This window comes from Phocoena phocoena, chromosome 7 (genome assembly GCF_963924675.1).
Source record: "Phocoena phocoena chromosome 7, mPhoPho1.1, whole genome shotgun sequence".
In the NCBI taxonomy this organism is placed as follows: Eukaryota; Metazoa; Chordata; class Mammalia; order Artiodactyla; family Phocoenidae; genus Phocoena; species Phocoena phocoena.
Genome location: NC_089225.1, coordinates 105,297,168 through 105,320,671, shown reverse-complemented (window position 1 = coordinate 105,320,671; position 23,504 = coordinate 105,297,168). Strand labels below are relative to the sequence as shown.

Genomic DNA, 23,504 nt, shown 5'->3' with positions numbered 1-23,504 from the left:
AGGCTCAGTAGTTGTGGTGCACGGGCTTAGTTGCTCTGCGGCATGTGGGATCTTCCCAGACCAGGGATTGAACCCGTGTCCCCTGCATTGGCAGGCGGATTCTTAACCATTGAGCCACCAGGGTAGTCCCACTGGTCTTTAGTATAGAAGGGAAATCTGGCACTGGCGGAAGGAGGGACCATGGTGAATTGCAGAGGAAAATGCCTAAGTAAATAAGGGCGTTTGCAGCAACAGCTGGAGCTCATTGTTGCCCTGAGGGAATGCAAGTTGCTTTTGTAGATATTCTGATCTTTCAAGAGAAGTAGAAATGCAAATTTTAATCATATGTATCTCAGTTTTTGAATACTACTTCAAATTTTGATCATAAAGCAGTCTGTGAATCAAATAAAACTTATTTACAGGCTAAGTATGCCTTCAGGCTGTGAGCTTGCAACCTGTGTTCAACAATAAATTGTTTAACTGTTAACATATACAAAAATAGTTTAGAAAATTACAGAAACCTCTGAAGCTAGGGATGCAGCACATAGGTATATTTTTGTGTGTGTATGTGCATATGTATGTATTTCAGATCAGTAACAAAAAGTAAATAAGTAGATACACACACACAAACACACATACACACACTCCCCTGAGTGAGTCTTTCACAAGCCTTGGGGGCTTTTTGCATACTCTGTGGGCATGGAGTTATTTTTATGCTTCTCCCACATAATCTCTTGAGAGAATCTGTGATGTTCAAAAGAAATCTTCCATAATTAAAACTGCATGAATAAGTATGGGTGTGTGAACATGAGTATTTTAAGTTAGTTTAATAATAGCTATCAGTTTAATAGATATAGACAGTCTTAAATTTATGAATATCTGGATGTAGGCCTTTAAGCTGTAACTTTTTTGAATATGGCAGTTACTAGGATAATTTGCAGCAAGAAGCTTCATGCCAAATTGGTGTATGTCTTTCTTTTCTTGAAATACCGGATCAACACAAATTGCATTAAAAATTTAATTCTTGAAATAAAAGAGTGCAATTTTGTATATGCCTACTAGATTTGGAGAGATTATCCAACCCTGCTTTACTTTTAAAAAGGACAAAAACTAATAAACAAAACCTTTGCACTAAAATGTGTTTAAATGAAAGTTGAATTTAAGTAAAATTTTCTTTTATTCACTCATGTAATTATTCCTAATCATCTAACAAATCATATGCTGTTTATTTAACAAAATATTTTTCTCCATTTTATGGGATTTTTTGGGTAAAGGTGCTAGAATAAATATTTAAAAGCAGAACTCTGAGAATATACATTAAATAGAAGCAAAAGATTATTAGATCTAATTTATGAAAGGACACAAAAGTCATCACACCTGTTTCTTTATTCATATGTGGGGCCTGAATACACTTGTTATTTTAAAAGACAAGTGGTATACAATGTAAGGAAACCACAACTGAGTTCCACTAATTCTTACAGAACCCTAAAGTAATAAAATGATTATGTGTAGAAAGTCAGAGCCCTACTGATTTTTGTACACTTGTACAAATTAACATTTGTTTGGGGTACTGAGTATTTTTCCATTAATTCCATTCACCCACTTGTTCCTTGTGGTTCTCTTGAGAACATTTGCAATATTTTTGAAGCTTGATTAGGGCATTACTGAATCAGTAATTTGCAAGTTAAAACTGACCGTTTTAGTCAGCCTTCAAAATGCAAAGATGAGCCAGGGATTAAAACCTTTAATGCCTTCCCTCTAATTTGTGTGAAGACAGTGTTCCAGTTATCTTAGAAAAAGAGGAGGCAGGATTTGCCTTCCAAAGAAGTTCTGTATTTTGGATGCAGAATCAATACAAAGGTGAGATACACTGGATTTGAATTGGTAAAATATGTAAATCTCTGCCTGCTAAACTGTCAGAGATTAATGTCTGAATAGGAGTAGGAAGCGCCAACTGTAAAATTATACAGGGCATGCGATTACCCCATCTGCATAATGGGGCTTGATTTAGAGGCTCTATTTTAGGATCGCACATAAAGCACCAAATGTAGAAAGCAGAGCTTTGTTTAATTTGTCCTAGGCAGTGCCCTAATTTTCTACAACACTATTCACGTCCCTTCTTTAAGAATGAATAACACATTTTCTTTATGGAACCCTGTGCATCCGTCATTTGGGGACTGTAGCTCTTCCAAGCTACTCTATTAGATTGCCCTTGTGTTGTCTTTTTATGATGCTACTGGATTATGTTATTTGAGGTTGCATTATCTTTATTGCACTTGTATGTCCATGCAAAGAACAAGTGATATTATTTTTGACTGGTCATAACAAGCATTTTAAAGTTGACAGATGAGAAAACTGAGGCCCAGGAAGTATAAGGCCATGCAGTTCTGACAGAGTCGGTTATAGCAAATGGGTCTTGGCTACTCAGCAAGAATTGTGTTATTATTGCAGGTACAGTATTCGCCTGTCTCTTGAGACTTGGGATTCCTCTTATTTTGGCAGTAGCTCAGAGAGCTTTGCCTTAAATATTAATAACCTAGGGACTATAATACTTTCTTTGGATTATTATTTGGTGCTTGGTCATTACGGCTCAGCCTATTCCAATAACTAAGTGCAAGATTCACTATTTTTTTTAAAGATAATGTTGCTATTCATTTATGCAGATTACCATTTATGAGGTCCTTTTAAAACTTTTATCTCCGTTTTATTTTTACAGATGGTTTTTTATTAAAAAGTAGTTTTGTATTGGTGAGACTCTGAATTTTTTGGATCAGACAACTAACTCAAGCTCACTTAAGCATAAAAGCCACTGTATTGGTTCATTCTGTCAGTAAGTCTGTGGATAGATCTGAGTCAGATGCAGCTGGATCCAGGGGCTCAGCTTTGTCGTCTGTGACTTTCCATTTCTAAGCTCTCCTGTTGTCTCTGTGTGGTCTTACCATTCACCGACAGACCTCGTGGGAAGAGAAGGTCAGCAGCAGCTCTGAACTCTTTACCCTCTTTTAGCAAAAAGCCTACATATCAACCTCCCAGGTGATTCTGTTCAGCCAATCTTGAGTTTCATCTGAACCAATTCCTTTGGCCAGGTACATGGGGTTACTCAGATGGTCAGCCTGTGTCACGTATTCTTTCCATTGGGGGTGGGGAATTATGAATGACAGCCCCATTTCACAAAGCAGCATATGGTAGAGGAGGAGTTTCCCTAAGGGGGGGGCAGAAGGGTGTTCTTATCAGAAGCAGCTTTAGCTATTACACTTCGACCACTGAAGGTTTACAAGACAGACTCAGAGTTACATAAAAATGTTAATTTTCTGTAGAAGTATGTATTGTTGTAGACTCAATGATTCAGCACATAATCTACATTTTATTTCCTTCTTTACTTTCATCCTTTCACAGTGGACAAAAAGGACAATGCCATTAAAGAAAAAAAACCACTTTTTTTCTTTAATGTTTTAAAGACATTAAAAAAAAACTTTCTCTATTTCACTTTCAATATTGTCTTAGCCTTTTTCTTTAGCTCTTGTAAGGAACTTCTCATGTAGAATTGTTGTCATTTGATTTCACAGTCTCTCTTGATTGTGAGAAATCTTTCAAGCAGAGGTTCACATTTTATTTTTGTTCCAGCTGTGCCTCTCACAGTGCTGGCTGAGTGGGGCTGTTGAGTAAAGGTGGATGGTTGGATTGGTGAGTGATTACAGGGCAGCTATCTACCTGGCTGGAGATGCCCAAACTCTGTAGAATTGTGTAGTTGAGGTTACACCACACATTGTGTTGAAGTTGGAATTTGAACTCCCTTATTTTCCTATCCCTAAGCTTATTTCTTTTACTTAGCTCCCAGGCAAGGGGGCCTTACATGTGCCCATCTGTAACTTCCAGTGTCTCTGTGTGCCTGGTAATTGAACCATTTGGTTCTGACGGGAATTATAGTGGGGACAGGAAGACAGTGTCAGAACTTCTGGGCAGCTTGATTGTCCAACCCGCATGAGAACAGGGCCACTTCTAGTGCCATCTTTGGGACCTTCCTGTGTGGCACGAGTCAGGCTGAGTTGAGCTTCAATTTCATGTACCCCTCGTAGAGCGCCAGCAAAACGGCAGCCGAGGGAGAGTGTTCCCACTTGCTCATTACTTTGTCTTCTGAGCCCCTCTCCCTTCAACATCTTCATCCCATAGCTCCAGGTAGTTGCTCACAGAGGCAAACTAACTTCAGCTGTCCCTCCCAGGGATCTCTGTTGCTCTTCCCAGACCACTTTGCAACCCTAAACCTGCACCCTCTTGGACTGGAATCAATTAAGAGCAAAGATAGAAACTTCCAGATTAATATGAAGACTTGCATTTATGCAATTAATATGAAGATTTCCTTACATTTAAAAAACTGCAAATCATTACTCCTTGGGAGACCTAAGTGCAAGTCTCTCCCCCATTTAAAAAATATCAGAGCTGGCAACTTTGTATTCTAAAATGTGGCTTTATCAATTAGGGTTAAGTCAGAAAGACAGAAGTACTAGGAGATATATATTAAGAGGTTTATTCAAGGAGTTGGCTTATGTGATTGTAGGGGCTGGCTAAGCAAGTTTGAAATCCTTAGGGCAGACTGTCAGGAAGGGTGGGCTGGAACTCTGACAGAGACTGAAATAGCTATTCACAGGTGGAATTTCTTCTTCAGCGAAGCCTCAGCTCACCTATTAAAGCCTGTAAATTGATTTAATCAGGCCCACCCAGATTATCTAAAATAATCTCCCTTACTTCCATTCAACTGATTATGGACTTTAACCACATTCACAAAGTATGGTCATGGCAGTACCTAGATTAGTATTTGATTGAATATCTGAGCATGGTAGCCTAGCCAAGTTAACATGTAAAACTGATCATCAAAGTGGTCAGTTGGAGTTCTAGTAGATTCTGTGTGGACTTGTGAAATGCAGGCCTTGAAATCCTGATAGATTTCAAAACCACTACTGCCTTTATATTGAATTGTATGGGAACTGTTTTTGGTGATTTATATTTAGGTGAATGTACTTGTGTATATATGTCATCATTCACTTCTTTCAGTACTGTGTTTTACAAACCATAGCAGGTCCAGAAAGATCAAGTTGGATGAAGTAGTGAGCAGGTATACTTCATGAACCCTGGTTTATAGATCATTAATTTTACATTTGTGCTGTGTATTTTTCTTTCATTTTATTACCTGCATTACCTTCCACAAATACTCCTTGGACATCTGTAAGGTTTCAGGTGATGTTTTAGGTACTTGGGAGACTTCATTGATTCAGACAGCTTCTACTGAGTATTTATGTGTACCAAACTTAGCTACATAATTTGTGGGGCCCAGTATAAAATGAAAATCAATGTCCTCCATTCAAAAAGTAGAAAAAAGTGCCATTAAAAGTACTGACAATAAAGCTTTTTCTTTTCTTCCATGAATCTCTCTCTGGAATCATGGTGGTTTTCCTTCCTTTTTTTTTTTTTTTTTAATTTGCTGTTTAATCCTGTTCTAAGTTAAAAAATTTTTTTTAATTTTAGATTATTGACATGAATTTATCATTCATCGTTTACTGGACCCAAGAAAATGGGAGGATAATGGATGGAAAATGAGGTTAGAGCCACTTTGGGTCCCTGAATCATGCATGGGCTTGAAGGCCAAAGTAAGGACTTAGAATTTTTCAGTGAGGAGTGGGGAAGACTTGGGAGACTTTTGGCAGAAGGGTGACAGCCATGGTGGGATTTTAGAAGGATCCCCTTTGGCTGCTGTGTGGCAAGGTTGGAAATGGCAGGATTAGTTTGGAAGCTGCTATAATAGACCAAACAATGATGGTGCCTGGATTGGGTATATAGATAGATAGTGGTGATTAAACATGGCTGGATTCTGGGCATATTTCAAGACTAGTGCCAACAGGAGTTGCGTAGAGAATGAATATTTACCTGGAGTCCTGGCCTGGGGCAGCAGATAAAATGGTCCATTGAGAAACAGCGAATTTTCTAAAGTTCTACAGCCAATGCATGGCAGAAGTAGAGAAGGCAGAAAACAGAAGTCCTGTGTGTGTGTGTTTTTCATCAGCTCTTCTCCTTTTTCATTACCTCTAGACTTTCCCCAAAGTATCTCCTGTAACATCCCCTTCCCAACATCTTCACTTATTTTGCTGAATTCAGCATGGATTACATGTCTAGAATCTCATCTATACGTATCACTTTGGAAGAACCTCTCAGAGCAAGGTCCTGGTGACTCACCACTGCCCTGTGTTTTCATGGCTTCTGTGTAGGGGTTGGCTGTCTCTCACAGTTTCATTTTGGTGGTATCCTGACAGTTTTTTCCTTCTATTTCACTTGATACCTTTTGGCCTGCTCTAGTAAAACAGAATTCATAAAACAAAGATTTTGCTACTGGGTTTGCTGTACAGTTGCACCCTGTATAATTCCAAATGAGTTAACTCTGTTTGGTTTTTTTTTTTTTCTGCTTTCCAGCACTTTCAGACCATGCTGAAGTCTAAGTTGAATGTCCTAACACTGAAAAAGGAACCTCTGCCAGCAGTCATTTTCCATGAGCCTGAGGCCATTGAGCTGTGCACCACCACGCCCCTGATGAAGACCAGAACTCACAGTGGCTGCAAGGTATGAGGCAGATGGCCATCAGGGAACCTCTTGGTGGGGCAGACAAAAGGATGTATACCCTTAAGGCTCTTGTTCAAAGTGATAACTTTTTTAGGAATGAAAATATCAAACGACTAACAGAATAAGCTCATTGAGTGACGGTAGTCTGAATCCATACCCTGCTCTATTTTTCTTAATGATATAGCACTCTTCATCATTTTGGGGTTCACATAAAGGTATAAGTTTGGTATGTGTGAATGAAATAGTTTTCTTACCATATTTTCTTTTTTTTTTTAAACATCTTTATTGGAGTATAATTGCTTTACAATGTTGTGTTAGTTTCTGGTGCATAACAAAGTGAGTCAGCTATATGTATACATATATACTGACATCGCCTCCCTCTTGCGTCTCCTTCCCACACTCCCTACACAACCCCTCTAGGTGGTCACAAAGCACCGAGCTGATCTCCCCGTAGGATGCAGCTGCTTCCCACTAGCTATCTGTTTTACATTTGGTAGTATATCTATGTCCATGCCACTCTCACTTCGTCCCAGCTTACCCTTTCCTCTCCCCATGTACTCAGATTCATTCTCTACGTCTGCGTCTTTATTCCAGAATCATTCATCAGAACCATTATTTTTTTTAGATTCCATATATATGTGTTTGCATATGGTATTTGTTTTTCTCTTTCTCACTCTGTATGACAGATTCTAGGTCTGTCCACCTCACTACAAATAACTCAATTTCATTTCTTTTTATGGCTGAGTAATATTCCATTGTATATATATGTCACATCTTCTTTACCCATTCATCTGTTGATGGACACTTAGGTTTCTTCCATGTCCTTCTATTGTAAATAGAGCTGCAATGAACACTGTGGTACATGACTCTTTTTGAATTACGGTTTTCTCAGGGTATATGCCCAGGAGTGGGATTGCTGGGTCATATGGTAGTCCTATTTTTAGTTTTTCAAGGAACCTCCATACTGTACTCCATACTGGCTGTATCAATTTACTTTCCCACCAACAGTGCAAGAGGGTTCCCTTTTCTCCGCACCCTCTCCAGCATTTGTTGTTTGTAGATTTTTTGATGATGGCCATTCTGACTGGTGTGAGGGGATACTGCATTGTAGCTTTGATTTGCATTTCTCTAATGATTAGTGATGTTCAGTATCCTTTCATGTGTTTGTTGGCGATCTGTATATCTTCTTTGGAGAAATGTCTATTTAGGTCTTTTGCCCATTTTTGGATTGGATTGTTTGTTTTTTAGATATTGAGCTGCTTGTATATTTTGGAGATTAATCCTTTGTCAGTTGCTTCCTTTGCAAATATTTTCTCCCATTCTGAGGGTTGTCTTTTCGTCTTGTTTATGGTTTTCTTTGCTGTGCAAAAGCATTTAAGTTTCATTTGGTCCCATTTGTATATTTTTGTTTTTATTTCCATTTTTCTAGGAGGTGGGTCAAAAAAGATCTTGCTGTGATTTATGTCAAAGACTGTTCTTCCTGTGTTTTCCTCTAAGAGTTTTATAGTGTCTGGCCTAACATTTAGGTCTTTAATCCATTTTGAGTTTATTTTTGTGTATCGTGTTAGGGAGTGTTCTAATTTCATTCTTTAACACATAGCTGTCCAGTTTTCCTAGCACCACTTATTGAAAAGGCTGTCTTTTCTCAACTTTATATTTTTGCCTCCTTCATCAAATGTAAGGTGACCATATGTGCATGGGTTTATCTCTGGGCTTTCTTTCCTGTTCCATTGATCTATATTTCTGCTTTTGTGCCAGTGCCATACTGTCTTGATTACTGTAGCTTTGTAGCATAGTCTGAAGTCAGGGAGCCTGATTCCTCCAGCTCCGTTTTTCTTTCTCAGGATTGCTTTGGCTATCCAGGGTCTTTTGTGGTTCCATACATATTGTGACACTTTTTGTTCTAGTTCTGTGAAAAATGCCATTGATAGTTTGACAGGGATTGCATTGAATCTGTAGATTGCTTTGGGTAGTATAGTCATTTTCACAGTGTTGATGCTTCTAATCCAAAAACATGGTATGTCTCTCCATCTATTTGTATCATCTTTAATTTCTTTCATCAGTGTCTTATAATTTTCTGCATACAGGTCTTTTGTCTCCTTATGTGGGTTTATTCTTAGGTATTTTATTTTTTTGTTGGGAGTATTTCCTTAATTTCTTTTTCAGATTTTTCATCATTAGTGTATAGGAATGCAGAAGATTTCTGTGCATTAATTTTGTGTCCTGCTACTTTACCAAATTTATTGATTAGCTCTAGTAGTTTTCTGATAGCATGTTTAGGATTCTGTATGTATAGTATCATGTCATCTGCAAACAGTGACAGCTTTACTTTTTCTTCTCCAAATTGGGTTCCTTTTATTTCTTTTTCTTTTCTGATTGCTGTGGCTAAAACTTCCAAAACTATGTTGAATAATAGTGGTGAGGGTGGGCATCCTTGTCTTGTTCCTGATTTTAGTGGAAATGGTTTCAGTTTTTCACCATTGAGTACAATGTTGGCTGTGGTTTGTCATATATGGCCTTTATTACGTTGAGGTAAGTTCCCTTTATGCCTACTTTCTGGAGAGTTTTTATGATAAATGGGTGTTGAATTTTGTCGAAAGCTTTTTCTGCATATCATATGGCTTTTATCCTTCAGTTTTTTAACATGGTTTATCACACTGATTGATTTGCATATATTGAAGAATCCTTGCATTCCTGGGATAAACCCCACTTGATCATGGTGTATGATCCTTTTCATGTGCTGTTGGATTCTGTTTGCTAGTATTTTTTTTTTGAGGATTTTGCATCTATGTTCATCAGTGTTATTGGTCTGTAGTTTTCTTTTTGTGTGAGATCTTCGTCTGGTTTTGTTATCAGGGTGATGGTGGTCTTGTAGAATGAGTTTGGGAGTGTTCCTCTGTCTGCTATATTTGGAAGAGTTTGAGAAGGATAGGTGTTAGCTCTTCTCTAAATGTTTGATAGAATTTGTCCGTGAAGCCATCTGGTCCTGGGCTTTTGTTTGTTGGAAGATTTTTAATCACATTCTCAATTTCAATGCTTGTGATTGGTCTGTTTTTATTTTCTTTTTATTTCTTCCTGGTTCAGTCTCAGAAGTTTGTGCTTTTCTAAGAATTTGTCCATTTCTTCCAGGCTGTCCATTTAGTTGGCATAGAGTTGCTTTTAGTAATGTCTCATGATTCTTTGTATTTCTGCAGTGTCATTTGTTACTTCTCCTTTTTTATTTCTAATTCTGTTGATTTGAGTCTTTTCCCTTTTTTCTTGCTGAGTTTGGCTAATGGTTTTTCAATTTTGTTTATCTTCTCAAAGAACCAGCTTTTGGTTTTATTGATGTTTGCTATTGTGTCCTTCATTTCTTTTTTATTTCTTTCTGATCTGAGTTTTATGATTTCTTTCCCTCTGCTAACTTTGGGTATTTTTTGTTCTTCTTTCTCTAATTGCTTTAGGTGTAAGATTAGGTTGTTTATTTGAGATTTTTCTGGTTTCTTGAGGTAGGATTTTACTGCTATACACTTCCCTTTTAGAACTGCTTTTCCTGCATCCCATAGGTTTTGGGTCATCGTGTTTTCATTGTCATTTTCTTTTAAGTATTTTCTGATTTCCTCTTTGATTTCTTCAGTGATCTCTTTGTTATTTAGTAATATATCGTTTAGCCTCCATCTGTTTGTATTTTTTACAGTTTATTTTTCTGTAATTGATATCTAGTCTTATAGTGCTTTTGTCAGAAAAAATACTTGATACAATTTCAGTTTTCTTAAATTTACCAAGGCTTGATTTGTGACCCAAGGTGTGATCTCTCCTGGAGAATGTTCCATGAGCACTTGAGAAGAAATTGCATTCTGTTGTTTTTGGACGGAATGTCCTATAAATATCAATTAAGTCCACCTTGTTTAATGTATCATTTGAAGCTTGTGTTTCCTTATTTATTTTCATTCTGGATGACCTATCCATTGGTGAAAGTGGGGTGTTAACATCCCGTACTACTATTGTGTTACTGTCGATATCCCTTTTTTTGGCTGTTAGCATTTGCCTTATGTATTTAGGTGCTCCTTTGTTGGGTGCATAAATATTTGCAATTGTTATACCTTCTTCTTGGATTGATCCCTTGATCATTTTGTAGTGTCCTTCTTTGTCTCTTGTAATCGTCTTTATTTTAAGGTCTATTTTGTCTGATATTAGAGTTGCTACTCCAGCTTTCTTTTGATTTCCATTTGCATGGAATATCTTTTTCCATCCCCTCACTTTCAGTCTGTATGTGTCCCTAGGTCTCAAGTGGCTGTCTTGTAGACAGCATATATACGGGTCTTGTTTTTGTATTCATTCAGCTAGTCTGTGTCTTTTGGTTGGAGCATTTAATCCATTTACATTTAAGGTAATTATTGATATGTATGTTCCTATTATCATTTTCTTAATTGTTTGGGGTTTGTTATTGTAGTTTTGTCCCTCTCTTTTGTTTCGTGCCTAGAGAAGTTCCTTTAGCATTTCTGTAAAGCTGATTTGGTGCTGCTGAATTCTCTTAGGTTTCCTAGTCCGTAAAGATTTTAATTTCTCCGTCAAATCTGAATGAGATCCTTGCTGGATACAGTAATCTTGATTGTGTGTTTTTCCCTTTCGTCACTTTATATATGTCCTGCCACTCCCTTCTGGCTTGCAGAGTTTCTGCTGAAAGATCAGCTGTTAAATTTATGGGGATTGCCTTGTTTGTTATTTGTTGCTTTTCCCATTCTGCTTTTAATATTTTTTCTTTGTATTTAATTTTTGATAGTGTGATTAATATGTCTCTGGGCATGTTTCTCCTTGGGTTTATCCTGTATGGGACTCTGTGCTTCCTGGACTTGACTGACTGTTTCCTTTCCCATATTAGGGAAGTTTTCAACGATAATCTCTTCAAATATTTTCTCAGACCCTTTCTTTTTCTCTTCTTCTTCTGGGACCCCTAGAATTTGAATATTGGTGCATTTAATGTTGTCTCAGAGGTCTCTAAGACTGTCCTCAATTCTTTTCATTCTTTTTTCTTTATTCTGCTCTGTGGTAGTTATTTCCACTATTTTATCTTCAAGGTCACTTATCTGTTCTTCTGCCTCAGTTATTCTGCTATTGATTCCTTCTAGAGAATTTTTAATTTCATCTATTGTGTTGTTCATCATTGTTTGTTTGGTCTTTAGTTCTTCTGGGTACTTTTTAAACTTTTCTTGTATTTTCTCCATTCTGTTTCCAAGGTTTTGGATCATCTTTACTATCATTACTCTGAATTCTTTTTCTTGTTTCCTTTCATTCATTTGGTCTGGTGGGTTTTTACTTTGCTTCTTCATCTGATGCTTATTTATCTGTCTTCTCATTTTGCTTAACTTACTGTGTTTGGGGTCTCCTTTTTGTAGGCTGCAAGTTCGTAGTTCTTGTTGTTTTTGGTGTCTGCCCCCAGTGGGTAAGGTTGGTTCATTCGCATTTGTAGGCTTCCTGGTGGAGGGAAATGGAGCCTGTGTTCTGGTGGATGAGGCTGGATTTTGTCTTTCTGGTGTGCAGGAGCACGTTCGGTAGTGTGTTTTGAGGTGTCTGTGAACTTACTATGATGGTAGGCAGCCTCTCTGCTAATGGGTGGGATTGTGTTCCTGTCTTGCTAGTTGTTTGGTATGGGGTATCCAGCACTGGAGCTTGCTGGTCATTGAGTGGAGCTGGGTCTTAGCATTGAGACGGAGATCTCTGAGAGAGCTCTCGCCAATTGATACTATTTGCGGCTGGGAGGTCTCTGGTGGTCCAGTGTCTTGAACTTGGCTCTCCCACCTCAGAGGCTCAGGCCTGACATCAAGCCAGAGCACCAGGACCTTGTCAGCCACATGGCTCAGAAGAAAAGGGAGAAAAAAAGAAAGAAAAAAATCAAAAATAATAAATAAATAATATAAAATAGAATAAATTAAAATAATCCAATTGAAAAATTTAAAAATAGTTAAAATAAAAAAATAAGAAAGTAATTAAAGAAAAAGCAGAGCGCAACCAAACCAGTAAATAAATCTACGAATGATAACAAGTGCTAAAATCTATACTAAGATAAACATAAAAATCAGAAAACAAGTCAGTTGCTGACAGGAATCCTCAAGTCTACAGTTGCTCCCAAAGTCCACTGCCTCAATTTTGGGTTGATTTGTTGTCTATTCAGGTATTCCACAGATGCAGGGTACCTCAAGTTGACTCTGGGGTTTTAATCCCTGCTCCTTGATGCCACATGGAGAAATTTCCCTTTCTCTTCTTTGTTCGCACAGCTCCTGGGGTTCAGCTTTGGTTTTCACCCCTCCTCTTTTGGGAAGTCTGAGGTCTTCTGCCAGCATTCAGTAGGTGTTCTGTGGGAATTGTTCCACATGTAGATGTATTTTCGATGTATTTGTGGGGAGGAAGGTGATCTCCGCGTCTTACTCTTCCACCATTTGGAAGTGTTTTATCTGACAGTCCAGCAGGTCCGTGTTAATTGCCAGCAACATGCTCCTGTATGTGTCCCACATAGTCTGTGTTAACAAGAGCCTTATCGGAAGAAATTCAGCATAGTGATGAAGAACACAGGCTCTGGGATCAAATCCTGACTCAGCCAATTGTACTTTGTGTCACCTTGGACAGATAACTCACTCCCTTGGCCTCCATTTTCTCATCTCCCTGCGTGCATCCTTTTGTCGACCGCTGTGATGCCCAAGGGTCTTCAGAACCCTGATCAGCGGCCTTCTGAGTAGCTGGCTGGTCTCCTGCTCCCTGGAGAGCTTCACCACAAAGAGCTCACCGCTCTCAACTCTCACCATATTTTCTGTAGCCCTGTGGAACTTTGTGCCCGACAAGAAAAGTCCTGTCCTTAATGGTAATCCCTCCCTTTGTAGTTTCAGTCTGAATAAAATATATCTTAAAGATCAAAAAACAAAACAAGTTTCTCAATGGTTGTACTTCCAAATCCTTTGGGGGTAATTTTGACATTTTTGTTTTTCTTCAGCTCTCAAAATTTATGCCAATATTCATGCCTCAGAATACGTTTAAAAAACGTTTCTCATTTCTGTAAACCATAATGTTGACATGGAAAGAAAACCAGAAAGGTAATGCATAATTTTGGTAAGCTTTTGGCTTCTTTCTCACACGATATTCTTTTTGGCATATGTTGATGAATATAGTCATCGGTTTAGAGGTAACAAAGAAAATATGTCGTGTGCACATTTCGTCATCAGAAATTTGTTTTGAGTAGTGAAATTAAATTAACGGGCAGGAAAATGCATGTTTGCTTGTGGATTTCTTTTATAACCTGTAGCTATGCTCCTTTCCTTATTGCTCTCCAGGTTAGGGAAGCAAAGATCCATTGATCTTTCCTGCTGCAGTATTCCATCCCCTCCCCAGTTCTTGCATAGCTGTGGTCAGATTGGAGCCTGCAGCAATCTTGAGTGTGTGCACAAAACCTCACACACGTCCATTCATCCCACAAATGCTCTGGGTGCTCAGTGTCTGCCCAGCACTGGAGGCACTGAGAGCAAGACCCCACCGGGCATCTTTATGGGGCTTAACTGTTAGTTGGAGGCGGAGGGAGGAATAAGCACAGATGAACAAACATTGGCTGGTGAGAAAGCCAGTGTGTGAAGAATTTGGAGAAGAATCTGTCAGGCAGAAGGATCAGGAGGGCTAATGGTCTCGTGCATTTTAGATGGAAAGCAATGGGCCAGTGAACCTGGGAAGGTGAGAATGTTATGGTTTGTAGTGGAGTCTGGTGCGCGTCCTGCTATAGGGAGCCTTGATGTCATGGCAAGGAGTTTAGATTTTGCTCTAAGTACTATGGAGGAGTATCAGAGGGATTTAGGCAAGTGAGTTATATGACTCCATTTGAAAAAGTGTTTTTAAATGGTAATTCTGCTAAGGTGAACTTCCAGCTCCCAGAAAGAAGTGGCCAGTGGCTCTGCTTCAGTGGGAGAGAGTGGACCCACGGAATTCAGTCCCATTGTATGCAATGCTTTTGGTGAACTGGTGATATAAAGGAATTACAAAACTACTCATTAAATTTGAAAGGAATCAAATTGGCTTATATTTCCTTTAGAGATTGCCTAGAGTCATTTTGAATTCTGTTCCTGTTGGGAAAAATGGTCCCTCAAAAGCAAGATGAAGTCAATTAGGGACCAGTATAAGGAGAAGTTTGATAAAGTCTAGAGAGTGTGTTTAAATGTGAGGGAAAATGCAATTACAAAATAAAAAGACCTAGCAATGCAATCCAGATACAAAAGAGATATGTGTGTGTGTGTGTGTGTGTGTGTGTATGTATGTGTGTGTGTGTGTGTGTGTGTGTGTGAGAGAGAGAGAGAGAGAGAGAGAAATATTTGCTAGGAGAATAAAAGCTATAATATTTCTGACAAGGGATATAGGGTTCAAGATTCCCGGACTTATTTTTTTCTGTGTACTGCTTTAGGTCAGGTTTATTTATTTTACTTCTAGAGGGATGCTGAAAAAGAAATAGAAGGAATTCAGAAGAGCATGCCAAAGAGAGTGAGGGTTGCCCTGGCATCAGTCTGTGGGGCTGCTTAGACAAAGGGAAATCAGCAATGATTTCAGCTGGATACAGGGAAGAACTTCTGTGTTCAACGTGAAAACCACTTCCACTGGGCTATAAAAAATTTATGACCTCTTCAGCCCTAGAAATCTTGAAGAGGAGATTCCAGGTGTAGATAATGATAATCCTGGAGTCAGGGATCTGGGCCAACACTTCCTGAGGTATTTTCCAGCTTTTTGATTCTGTTTCAAGGAAGAAAACCTCTAAGGTATCATTCTTCAAATTGCATACAATAATCCACTTTACATATTTACATTTTAATTGCAAACGTCCTGGAGTTACAGCCTTTCATTCTCAGGGCCAATGTCACCTTTGTGTTCAGAGTCATATTCCTTGGTTTCAAAACAACAAAACAAAGGTAGATTTTTGAGCCTTGAAATTTCTCTTTAAAATCTTCAGGCCTCCGCCATTTTTTTTTTTTTCCCCCAGATCATCCCCAGGAACAAAGTGCAGTGTTTCCTCTCTGATTCTTGCGAGTAATTTAGCTCACCAAATGCCAGCTGCAGAAGGATCTCCCTCCTGGGCCCCGGCCTGCCAGGAATAATGAGCACAATGTAGCTGGGGCCCAGCTGCAGAGCCAGCATCGGGACCCTTCGTTTCCACACAGTGCCGGTTCTTTTTGCCTTACAGCTCTCAAGTTGTGATGAATAACTTAAGTTTGGGGAGGGACAGAGGCGAGGGGAAGCAAAGGAAAGGGGAGTTGAAAATGGATTATGGTTGGCGAGGTCGAGGCCCTGGCTGTTCTCTGATTTCCCATTTCCCTCTGATCTGTATTCTCCGTGGGTTCTGGTGGGATGGCCCCGCCAGGCTATTCATGTTGCAGGCAGCTGGGTCTTTGTGCATTCTCCTCTACTGCTGCCACTTTCTTTTTTTTTTTTTCTTTTGGAGTGGAGTTATTTAACTGTACAATCCACCGCATACCATTAGGACGCTCGTTGGAGCTGTTCAGAGTATCAGAGGCTGTGTCTGATTTTGCAGCAGAGACGATGGCTTATCTTGCCCGTCTTCCCCTGCCTAACATGACGAGATCCTAAGGTGGCTTTGGCTTGTCAGCAAACGTTTAGTAAATTAATGGTCGTTGAAAACCTACTGTGTACATAGAATTGCGGTGAAAGGAATCAAAGTAGGTGTTGTGAGTGAGTAAAGCAATTCATAGTCAAGTAGGAGGCATGAGGTGAGTGCCCAGATAAAGTGAGAGTGCTTCCGATACTGGTATGTGTAACAGAAACCCCTGGAGGGCAGATTTCTGGACCTGCTTTCCAAAGATTTTGATTCAGGCGCTCAGCTTTCTGGTGGGAACAAGAGCCTGCGCTTTACATTTCACGTGTAATTTACATGAAAGTGGCGCCTGGACGTGCTTTGAGGTTGAGGACCTGAACCAGAGAGGAGGGTGTGGACAGAGCAACATAAGTGACGTAAATGGAGACACAGTAGGGAAGTGGGAGATGTGGGGAAATGGTGTGTGTGTGGTCAGCTGGCACTGGGGGGGTTAGACTGGGTTTGCCACACAGCTGACCAGGAAGCTGACATCTAAGCAAAGATTGGGCTCTATCATTTTCGCATCAGATGTGCACCCTTCAGACAGCATGGTGTACAGTGTCGTGTCCTGCAGGAAGTGCTTGTCCTTTTTTGGATTGAGTCACTTCCGGGCCTACTCACCAGAGGCCTCAAAGCCTTCATGAAATGGTGATCTGATGATGATAAAAATCATAATAAAATACTACAGAAATAGATGCTAGTAAAAAGCTAACGTTTATTAGTACAATAAGTAAGCATCTGCCTATGTACTTTTCATGGTACTGAGCCATTTAGTCCTCAGGACGCCTCAACGGATCAATTGCCATCTGTAGCCCCATTTCACAGATGAGCTACTTGAGGCACAGGGAGGCTCAGCCTGTCCCAGGGTCCCCAGTGAGTCACTGGCAGAGCCTGGATTTGAATTTCATCACTCTGGCTCCACAGCCTGTGCTCATTCCCACTAGAGTCCACTGCTTCTCAGTGACCAAAGACAGCTCTTAAAACTGGTTGACGGTTTGTGTCATGTGCATTTAAGCAAGTTTCTCTTCTGCAGGTTTCAGTTTCTGCCTCTTTCATAGGCCTTAACCTGGGTCATTATATATCAGGCATCCTCTTACCTAAAAGTCCAAGAGTCAAGGATTTACCTTGTTTAATTGAATTAGAATCTTATCTTTGCTTCTAAAAGCCAGAAGGATCAGGAGAGTGTACTCACAGCATCATAATTTCATCCCAGATATACCGCTTGGATTCTCAAATTTGGTTTTCTTTAAAAAAGAAAGGACAGTCTACGATGAGAAGTCACATGCCTTGTAACAAATATATATGGAACAAACCATGAAATGTCCAGTGAGCTCCTGTACAGCCTTGTGGACCCTCTACAACATCCATTCCACAGAGATGGTCCCCAGCTACACGGTGCTTACAGTTTTAAAGCAAGATAGCAGCAATGCTGTAACAAATACACTGACACGTAACCGGAGGTTTGGGACATCTTAGAGCATTTATCTTTTATTTAAAACTTTTTATAAAGTTTGTGATTAGTGGTCATTTCTAAGAGGGGAAATAACATGGAAGAGAAATACCAAGGGAAGATGTGTGGGGAAAGAGATAAGAAGGAAAAGCAGGAAAATTAGAAGTTATTTACATAGGGCTCCTGTTTCGGTCTGGGTCTGTCTGCCTTTACTCTGGATTTACCTGGTTGTCTTCCTCTACACCCTCTCAGCATCGCTGGGCTGAGCCAGGGTCCTAAGCTAGGTCTTGAGGGATGGTCTCCAGAGGGGATGCTCCTTTTGGCCACCAGGCAGGCTTTGGGAGTTGCTGGTGAATAGGGCTAGTTAAGCATGTGATGTTTCTTTCCAATCCCCTCCCTTTCCATTCCCTTATCGTTTATGCTGAGGGTGCCTTTGCCTTCATTCTGCAGCTTGGTAGCTGGCCAGCTGCCCTGTCCCTTCACCCTTCCCCGTGGGCCCCACCAGCATTTCACCTGGGCCTGCTCTCCAAGTGATGCTCCGGTTCCCAAATCTCACCTCCTCCTGAGTGAGGCACTTGGCCTGGCATCTAAGGCCCTTGTTGTCTTCTTCCCAATTGTGAAGGCAGAAACCATCAAACAAACTAGTCTCTAAGAAGGAGTTAATGATCCATAAACCGTGACCATTTTTATTTTACTGTCTTTGAGATTCCTGTGTTTAGGCGTGCCCCCTTAGCTCTCAGAAAGGATGTGGTTGATTTACAGTTTTATGGGGCAGAGAGGAGAGTTTCTGAACTGAAGGCGTAGCAGGAAATCCTCAACTTCCTCAACTCCTACCATTTCATGCACTTGTGAAATGGCCAGTCTTAGAAGTGGATTCCAGCAACCCCACTTATCTAATAAGACCTCCTGATTTGAATTTAAATATATTTAAAAGTAGCATCATATGTATCTATTTTCTATACTTATATTTTGTGTTTATTTGATCAGTTGTGTATTTCATTAGAAATACAGTTATATTTTCTCACTTTAGCTAAAGGCCCATTGTTTTTACACACTAACAGAAGGGAGAAACATTGATTATATTGTCATCCTCATCTAATGCATTTTGCAGCCCTTTCTTGGTGTAGGTCCTTTTGGACATTGTATGAACTCAGTTATGCCAATTATGGAGACTTTCTCCTTGCAAAATAAGTTTCTGATTTAGATATGAAGACAGAATACAAATAAAGCAAAAAGTAGTGATATATGAAATAAGATTTGGGCCCATGGTCTTTATGGGTTATTTTCCTCTGAATTCAGTGTGGATGATATTTAATTCTAATTTATTTTCTCTTCATTCTTTATCAGAATTCCCTGTAAACAAATCAAAGCACAGTCACTTCTGCTTGTCTCCCCAAATGGAGGAGGGTGAAAAGTGATACGAGCTAACATCTGTTAGCTCATATCAACAAGCTTTTATTTTTCTGCAATTTTCATTCTCTGTTGATTTGTAAATTTTCTTTCTCTTTCCTTCCCTTCCCCCTTCCCTCCTCCCTTCCTTTCTTCCTGATTTTCTTTCATTTTTTTCTTCATCCACAAGAATACATTGCACACCCTCAAGGCTATTAATAGGGACACAAAGATGAACAGTGGTGTTGGATGCTTTGGGTTGAAAAAACAGGAAACCTAACTCGAACTGACCTAAATCATTAACATTTATTTGCTTTTGAATCTGCAAATTCCAGTAGGAGGGGAGAGAGCAGCAGATGTTAGAGAGGGAACAAAAGTGTCCACTACAAAAAAGTTCTTCAGGCTTAATGACCTTGAGGGAGACACATATACTCTGCGGGGTAGGGCAGTGGTGGTTGAGGAAAATGCAGTGTCCTCAGGTCTCAAGGCAAGGGCTGCTTTTCCTCCTGTGTTATGGCCCAGCCCATTCCCTTGAATTCTTATGGAAGGTGTTTCTGTGTAGCAGCCCATTAGTCCAGTTTAGAGTAGAGAAAGAGAGGCAGGGTTTCAAAAGAGGTAATGGGTTCAAGCTTATGAAATTTGAGATGTCTGTGGGACCACCAGTGGCAACACCCAAAGGGCATCTCATTAAATGGATTTGGAGCTTCATGGATGTCTTGAGGATGTTCTCAAGGAGAGTGGGGCCGGGAGAAGAGGAAGGAGTGAGATAGGCACACCCACACACAAACTTACACATATAATCATGCTTTTTTTTTTTTTTTTTTTTTGACTGCAGAGCTTATTTATTCAATGACTTTTCTTTGGCAGAATCCGGTACGGTGTTCACAGTTTATGTGCACATACTCTTCAGGGCTTAAATCCATGATTCAGACATCTCAACATCCCATGCAGGAGAAGGTCTCATGCTGAATTCATTGAATCTAAGACGCTTCCAGTTTTACCACCATAAAAGAAAAAGGCTGTCACTGATCCTTTTATGATGCCATTGACGCTAACACACGTCTCATTCTTAGGATTGTTAAAACATGAAAAACAATGGCCACCTTACACTTGGTGAAATATGTGAGCACCGATAACAATAGCACACTGAGCACGACTGGGCAGACCAAGCACAGTTCTGAGTGCTTTTCATGATTAACACATTTAATCTCCACAAGTACCTGGTGAGTAGGGACTATTATGTAATCACGCAGTTTAAGGACAGTAGAGAGAAAGAAGAATCACTGGGAAAGGAGCATTAGGAAAACCAGAGGATGCTCTCCTCCCCACAGGGCACTGAATCACGCCTCAGCCTTCTTTCCTCTTCATCCTACACACATCGCCCACTCCCCTCACCATCCTGTTCAACTCTCAGAAGTATCAGGAGGAAAAATGGATATAAGTCTAGGGACAGCTGAAGCCCCTGTACATTATTTTAGGATTAGTCTCTGTATGTGTGTTCAAGATACAGGCTACTTACGCTGCTGCTGTGGTACCTAGTGTGGAGGGATTTCATTTATGGTTTTAATGTAAACTTTTTGGCCGTGAGTCCTAACTTATGACTTTGAATTCTACACTTTAGTCTTCCCATTGACAGCAGTGGTGACTTCAACAAAGTTCTTCATCCTTCATGAGCTCACTTTTGTTATATGATGAGTAAAATCATTTCATCCTGGGAAGTGTCTTTATTTCAGCTGACAGAAGTGTTTAGAATGTAGATTATCGTTCTGCCTGAATGCTTGTTTAGTAGCATGGCAGACTTCTTTAAAAGGTTAATCTTTCCCATGATTGATTTGGCCCATTGAGGGGTTCTCTGGGGATCCTTATAACTTCAAAGTGTTTATTTCCTGCTGCCCCACACACTGTGAGGGCTGTGGCTGAAAATGACCATTTTACTCTAGGGAACCAGATTTGACATTAAAGCTTAACCTTCGTATAATGTCAAAGATGATATCGTCCTGTATTTCCAAATTTGTAATGTCACTGCCTACTTTACTTCTTGCCTTTAAAAACTCTTCGGAAATCAGCAAAGACTCATCAGAAAAAAGTGGGAAAATAATCTAAACGAAAGAAATTATAATATTTTTGCTCTACAATACTATGGAAAACATGCAGTCATTAAAAATTTTGTTGTAGAAATTATGCTGATGAGGAAAATGTTCATAATGTATTAAATGAATTAAAAAGCTGGTTGCAAAGTGTTATTAGATCCTATTTTTGTAAAATAAAATAAAATAATTACATGCACATATTCATAATAGAAGGATCACACTACAGTATGAACAGAAATGATCCCTGGATAGTGAGATTATAGGTAGAACTTTTGATTTTCTTATTTTTTGCTTTTTATAAATTTTCAGCAATGAGCATATATTACTTTTGTAATGAGTTTTTAAAAGTAATTATTGAAGAAAAAAATTCCTTGGATGAGGAGGTTGCCTGGAAAGTTATCTGTAAGAAACTACATTCTCCATAGAGCATTTGGCAAAAAGCTCCCTCTAAGTCACCAACTTAGACATTTGTTTCTTCTTTCTACCCAAATCAAAATTTCCATAGCTTCAGGAAAAGTGACATTTTTCCATCTAACTTGTGACTTGTCTGGTGGCAGACTAGTCTGGTCTGTTCAGTATAATAAGTGTAGTCCTACTCTTATATGTTTGCAAGGATGGGGTACTGGTTTCCTCAGAGTTGCTTGGTGGCAACCTTAGTATAATACTTAAAAGAGCAGAAATTTATTCTCACACATATCTGGAGGCCAGAAGACAAGATCAGTATCACTGGGCAGAAATCACCATGTCGGCAATTCCACGCTCCCTCTGGACGCTCTAAGGGAGAGCCTGTTCCTTGCCTCTTCCAGTTTATGGTGGCGGCAGGCATTACCTGGCTTGTGGCCACATCACTCCGATCTCTATCTCTGGCCACACTGCCTTCTCCTCTTCTGCCTGTATCAATCTATCTCTGCCTTTCCCTTGTAAGGACATATGTGATCAGAATTAAAGTCTACCAGGAAATCCGGGATAATCCCCTCATCTCAAGATCCTTAATTTATCCAAATCTGCAAAGACCCTTTTCCCTTATAACATTTACAGGCTCCAGAGGTTAGGACCTAATATCTTTGGGTGGCCATTATTTCATTTACTGTAGGTTCTACCCTTATAAATGGGTAGTTCTAGAAGTGTAAGAACTTTCAGGCAAAAATATAACGTTCATAGTTAATAAGTTGTTTAGGTTAAGTTTATTATTTCTTGAGCCTAAGAAAATTCTTTCATTGGAATTCAGAAAACTACTTAAAAAAATAGAAAAATGAGGAAGGTTGCTCCTATGTTAAGCCACATTTCTTTGTCTTATTTACTTATCAGTATTTCTGAAAAAGAAGAGATATGTTAACATTTTAAATGGGGCCAGCTTTCTCACACAAAGTTGTGAGCATTTGTAGTTAGTTATGGTTCAGCGTAGTGAGCATATTAAACACTGTTTGTAAAAAACGTCCACAATTCTGCCACAGGGAGTGAGAATAACGTTTTCTCCCCATTCCCAACAAAGCTTAAAGGATAATTTTTAAGATGGTTCGGAAGCTATCATTAGTGTTATGTGTGTGCCTGAGAGAAGTATCTTGTTATGAAGTTATTTTTTCTCTCATGATTTCCTCATTAGACAGTTTGTCTTTGAAACAACTTGTTGGTTTAGTTCTGAAAATTTAATCATTATGTGAATTTAGGGTTCATTTATTCAGAAAACATTTTAATTATTCTGCATGTTTTCCTGGATTAATTCTGTGGATAAAATATAGTTCCTCTGTGGTAGACTTCATCTGTTAGGCAACTTACAGAAACACCACACAGAAAACCAATTAAGTTGGCAAAACTCATTAATAATATGCTTTATGGTTTGTTTGCAGCAGAGATTGTACTACTTGTTAGAGATGGTTGCAAGGTTATTATAACTTCCAAACTAAACTCTGCTTTGTGTAAATATAATGCTTGAATACAATTAGTTAATGTTTAAAAGATGTTTTCAATTACATATATATATATTTTTCTACTTATCATTCTTTGTTATATCATTTTATCCCCAGTGTTTTATTTACCTTTTACATTAGAGGCACCTGTAATGAGGAAGTGAAATGTTACAGCAACACTTTGACTGATACTCTAGGGCTAGTTTAATTTATTCTTTGTTAAATGGAAAAATGAGCATTAAATAAGGACGCATTAGACAATATAGACTGTGATTATAATCTCATACAAGCCTGAACTTATTTTTGCAGGAGATTTTTTAGCCTCAGATTTTTTTAATCAAAGCAATATCTGCATGGATAAAAGCTTTAAATAATAATGAAAAATGAAACATAAACTATATCTCTCCCTCACACCCTAGCCCTGCTTGAAAGGGAAATTATAATTATGTCAACAGTTTCTTCTTATATTTACTTTCATATTTTATTTTATT

At 39.1% G+C, this 23,504-nt stretch overlaps 1 protein-coding gene across 1 annotated transcript in view; it reads left to right on the top strand.

Moving 5' to 3' along the window:
- The window catches only part of PID1 (phosphotyrosine interaction domain containing 1), a 258,391-nt gene that overhangs the window by 108,441 nt on the left and 126,446 nt on the right, over window positions 1-23,504 (top strand). The window contains exon 2 of the mRNA XM_065880412.1: window positions 6,439-6,585. Within this exon, the coding sequence (XP_065736484.1) occupies window positions 6,439-6,585 (147 nt within the window). The remainder of the gene's footprint in view (window positions 1-6,438; window positions 6,586-23,504) is intronic.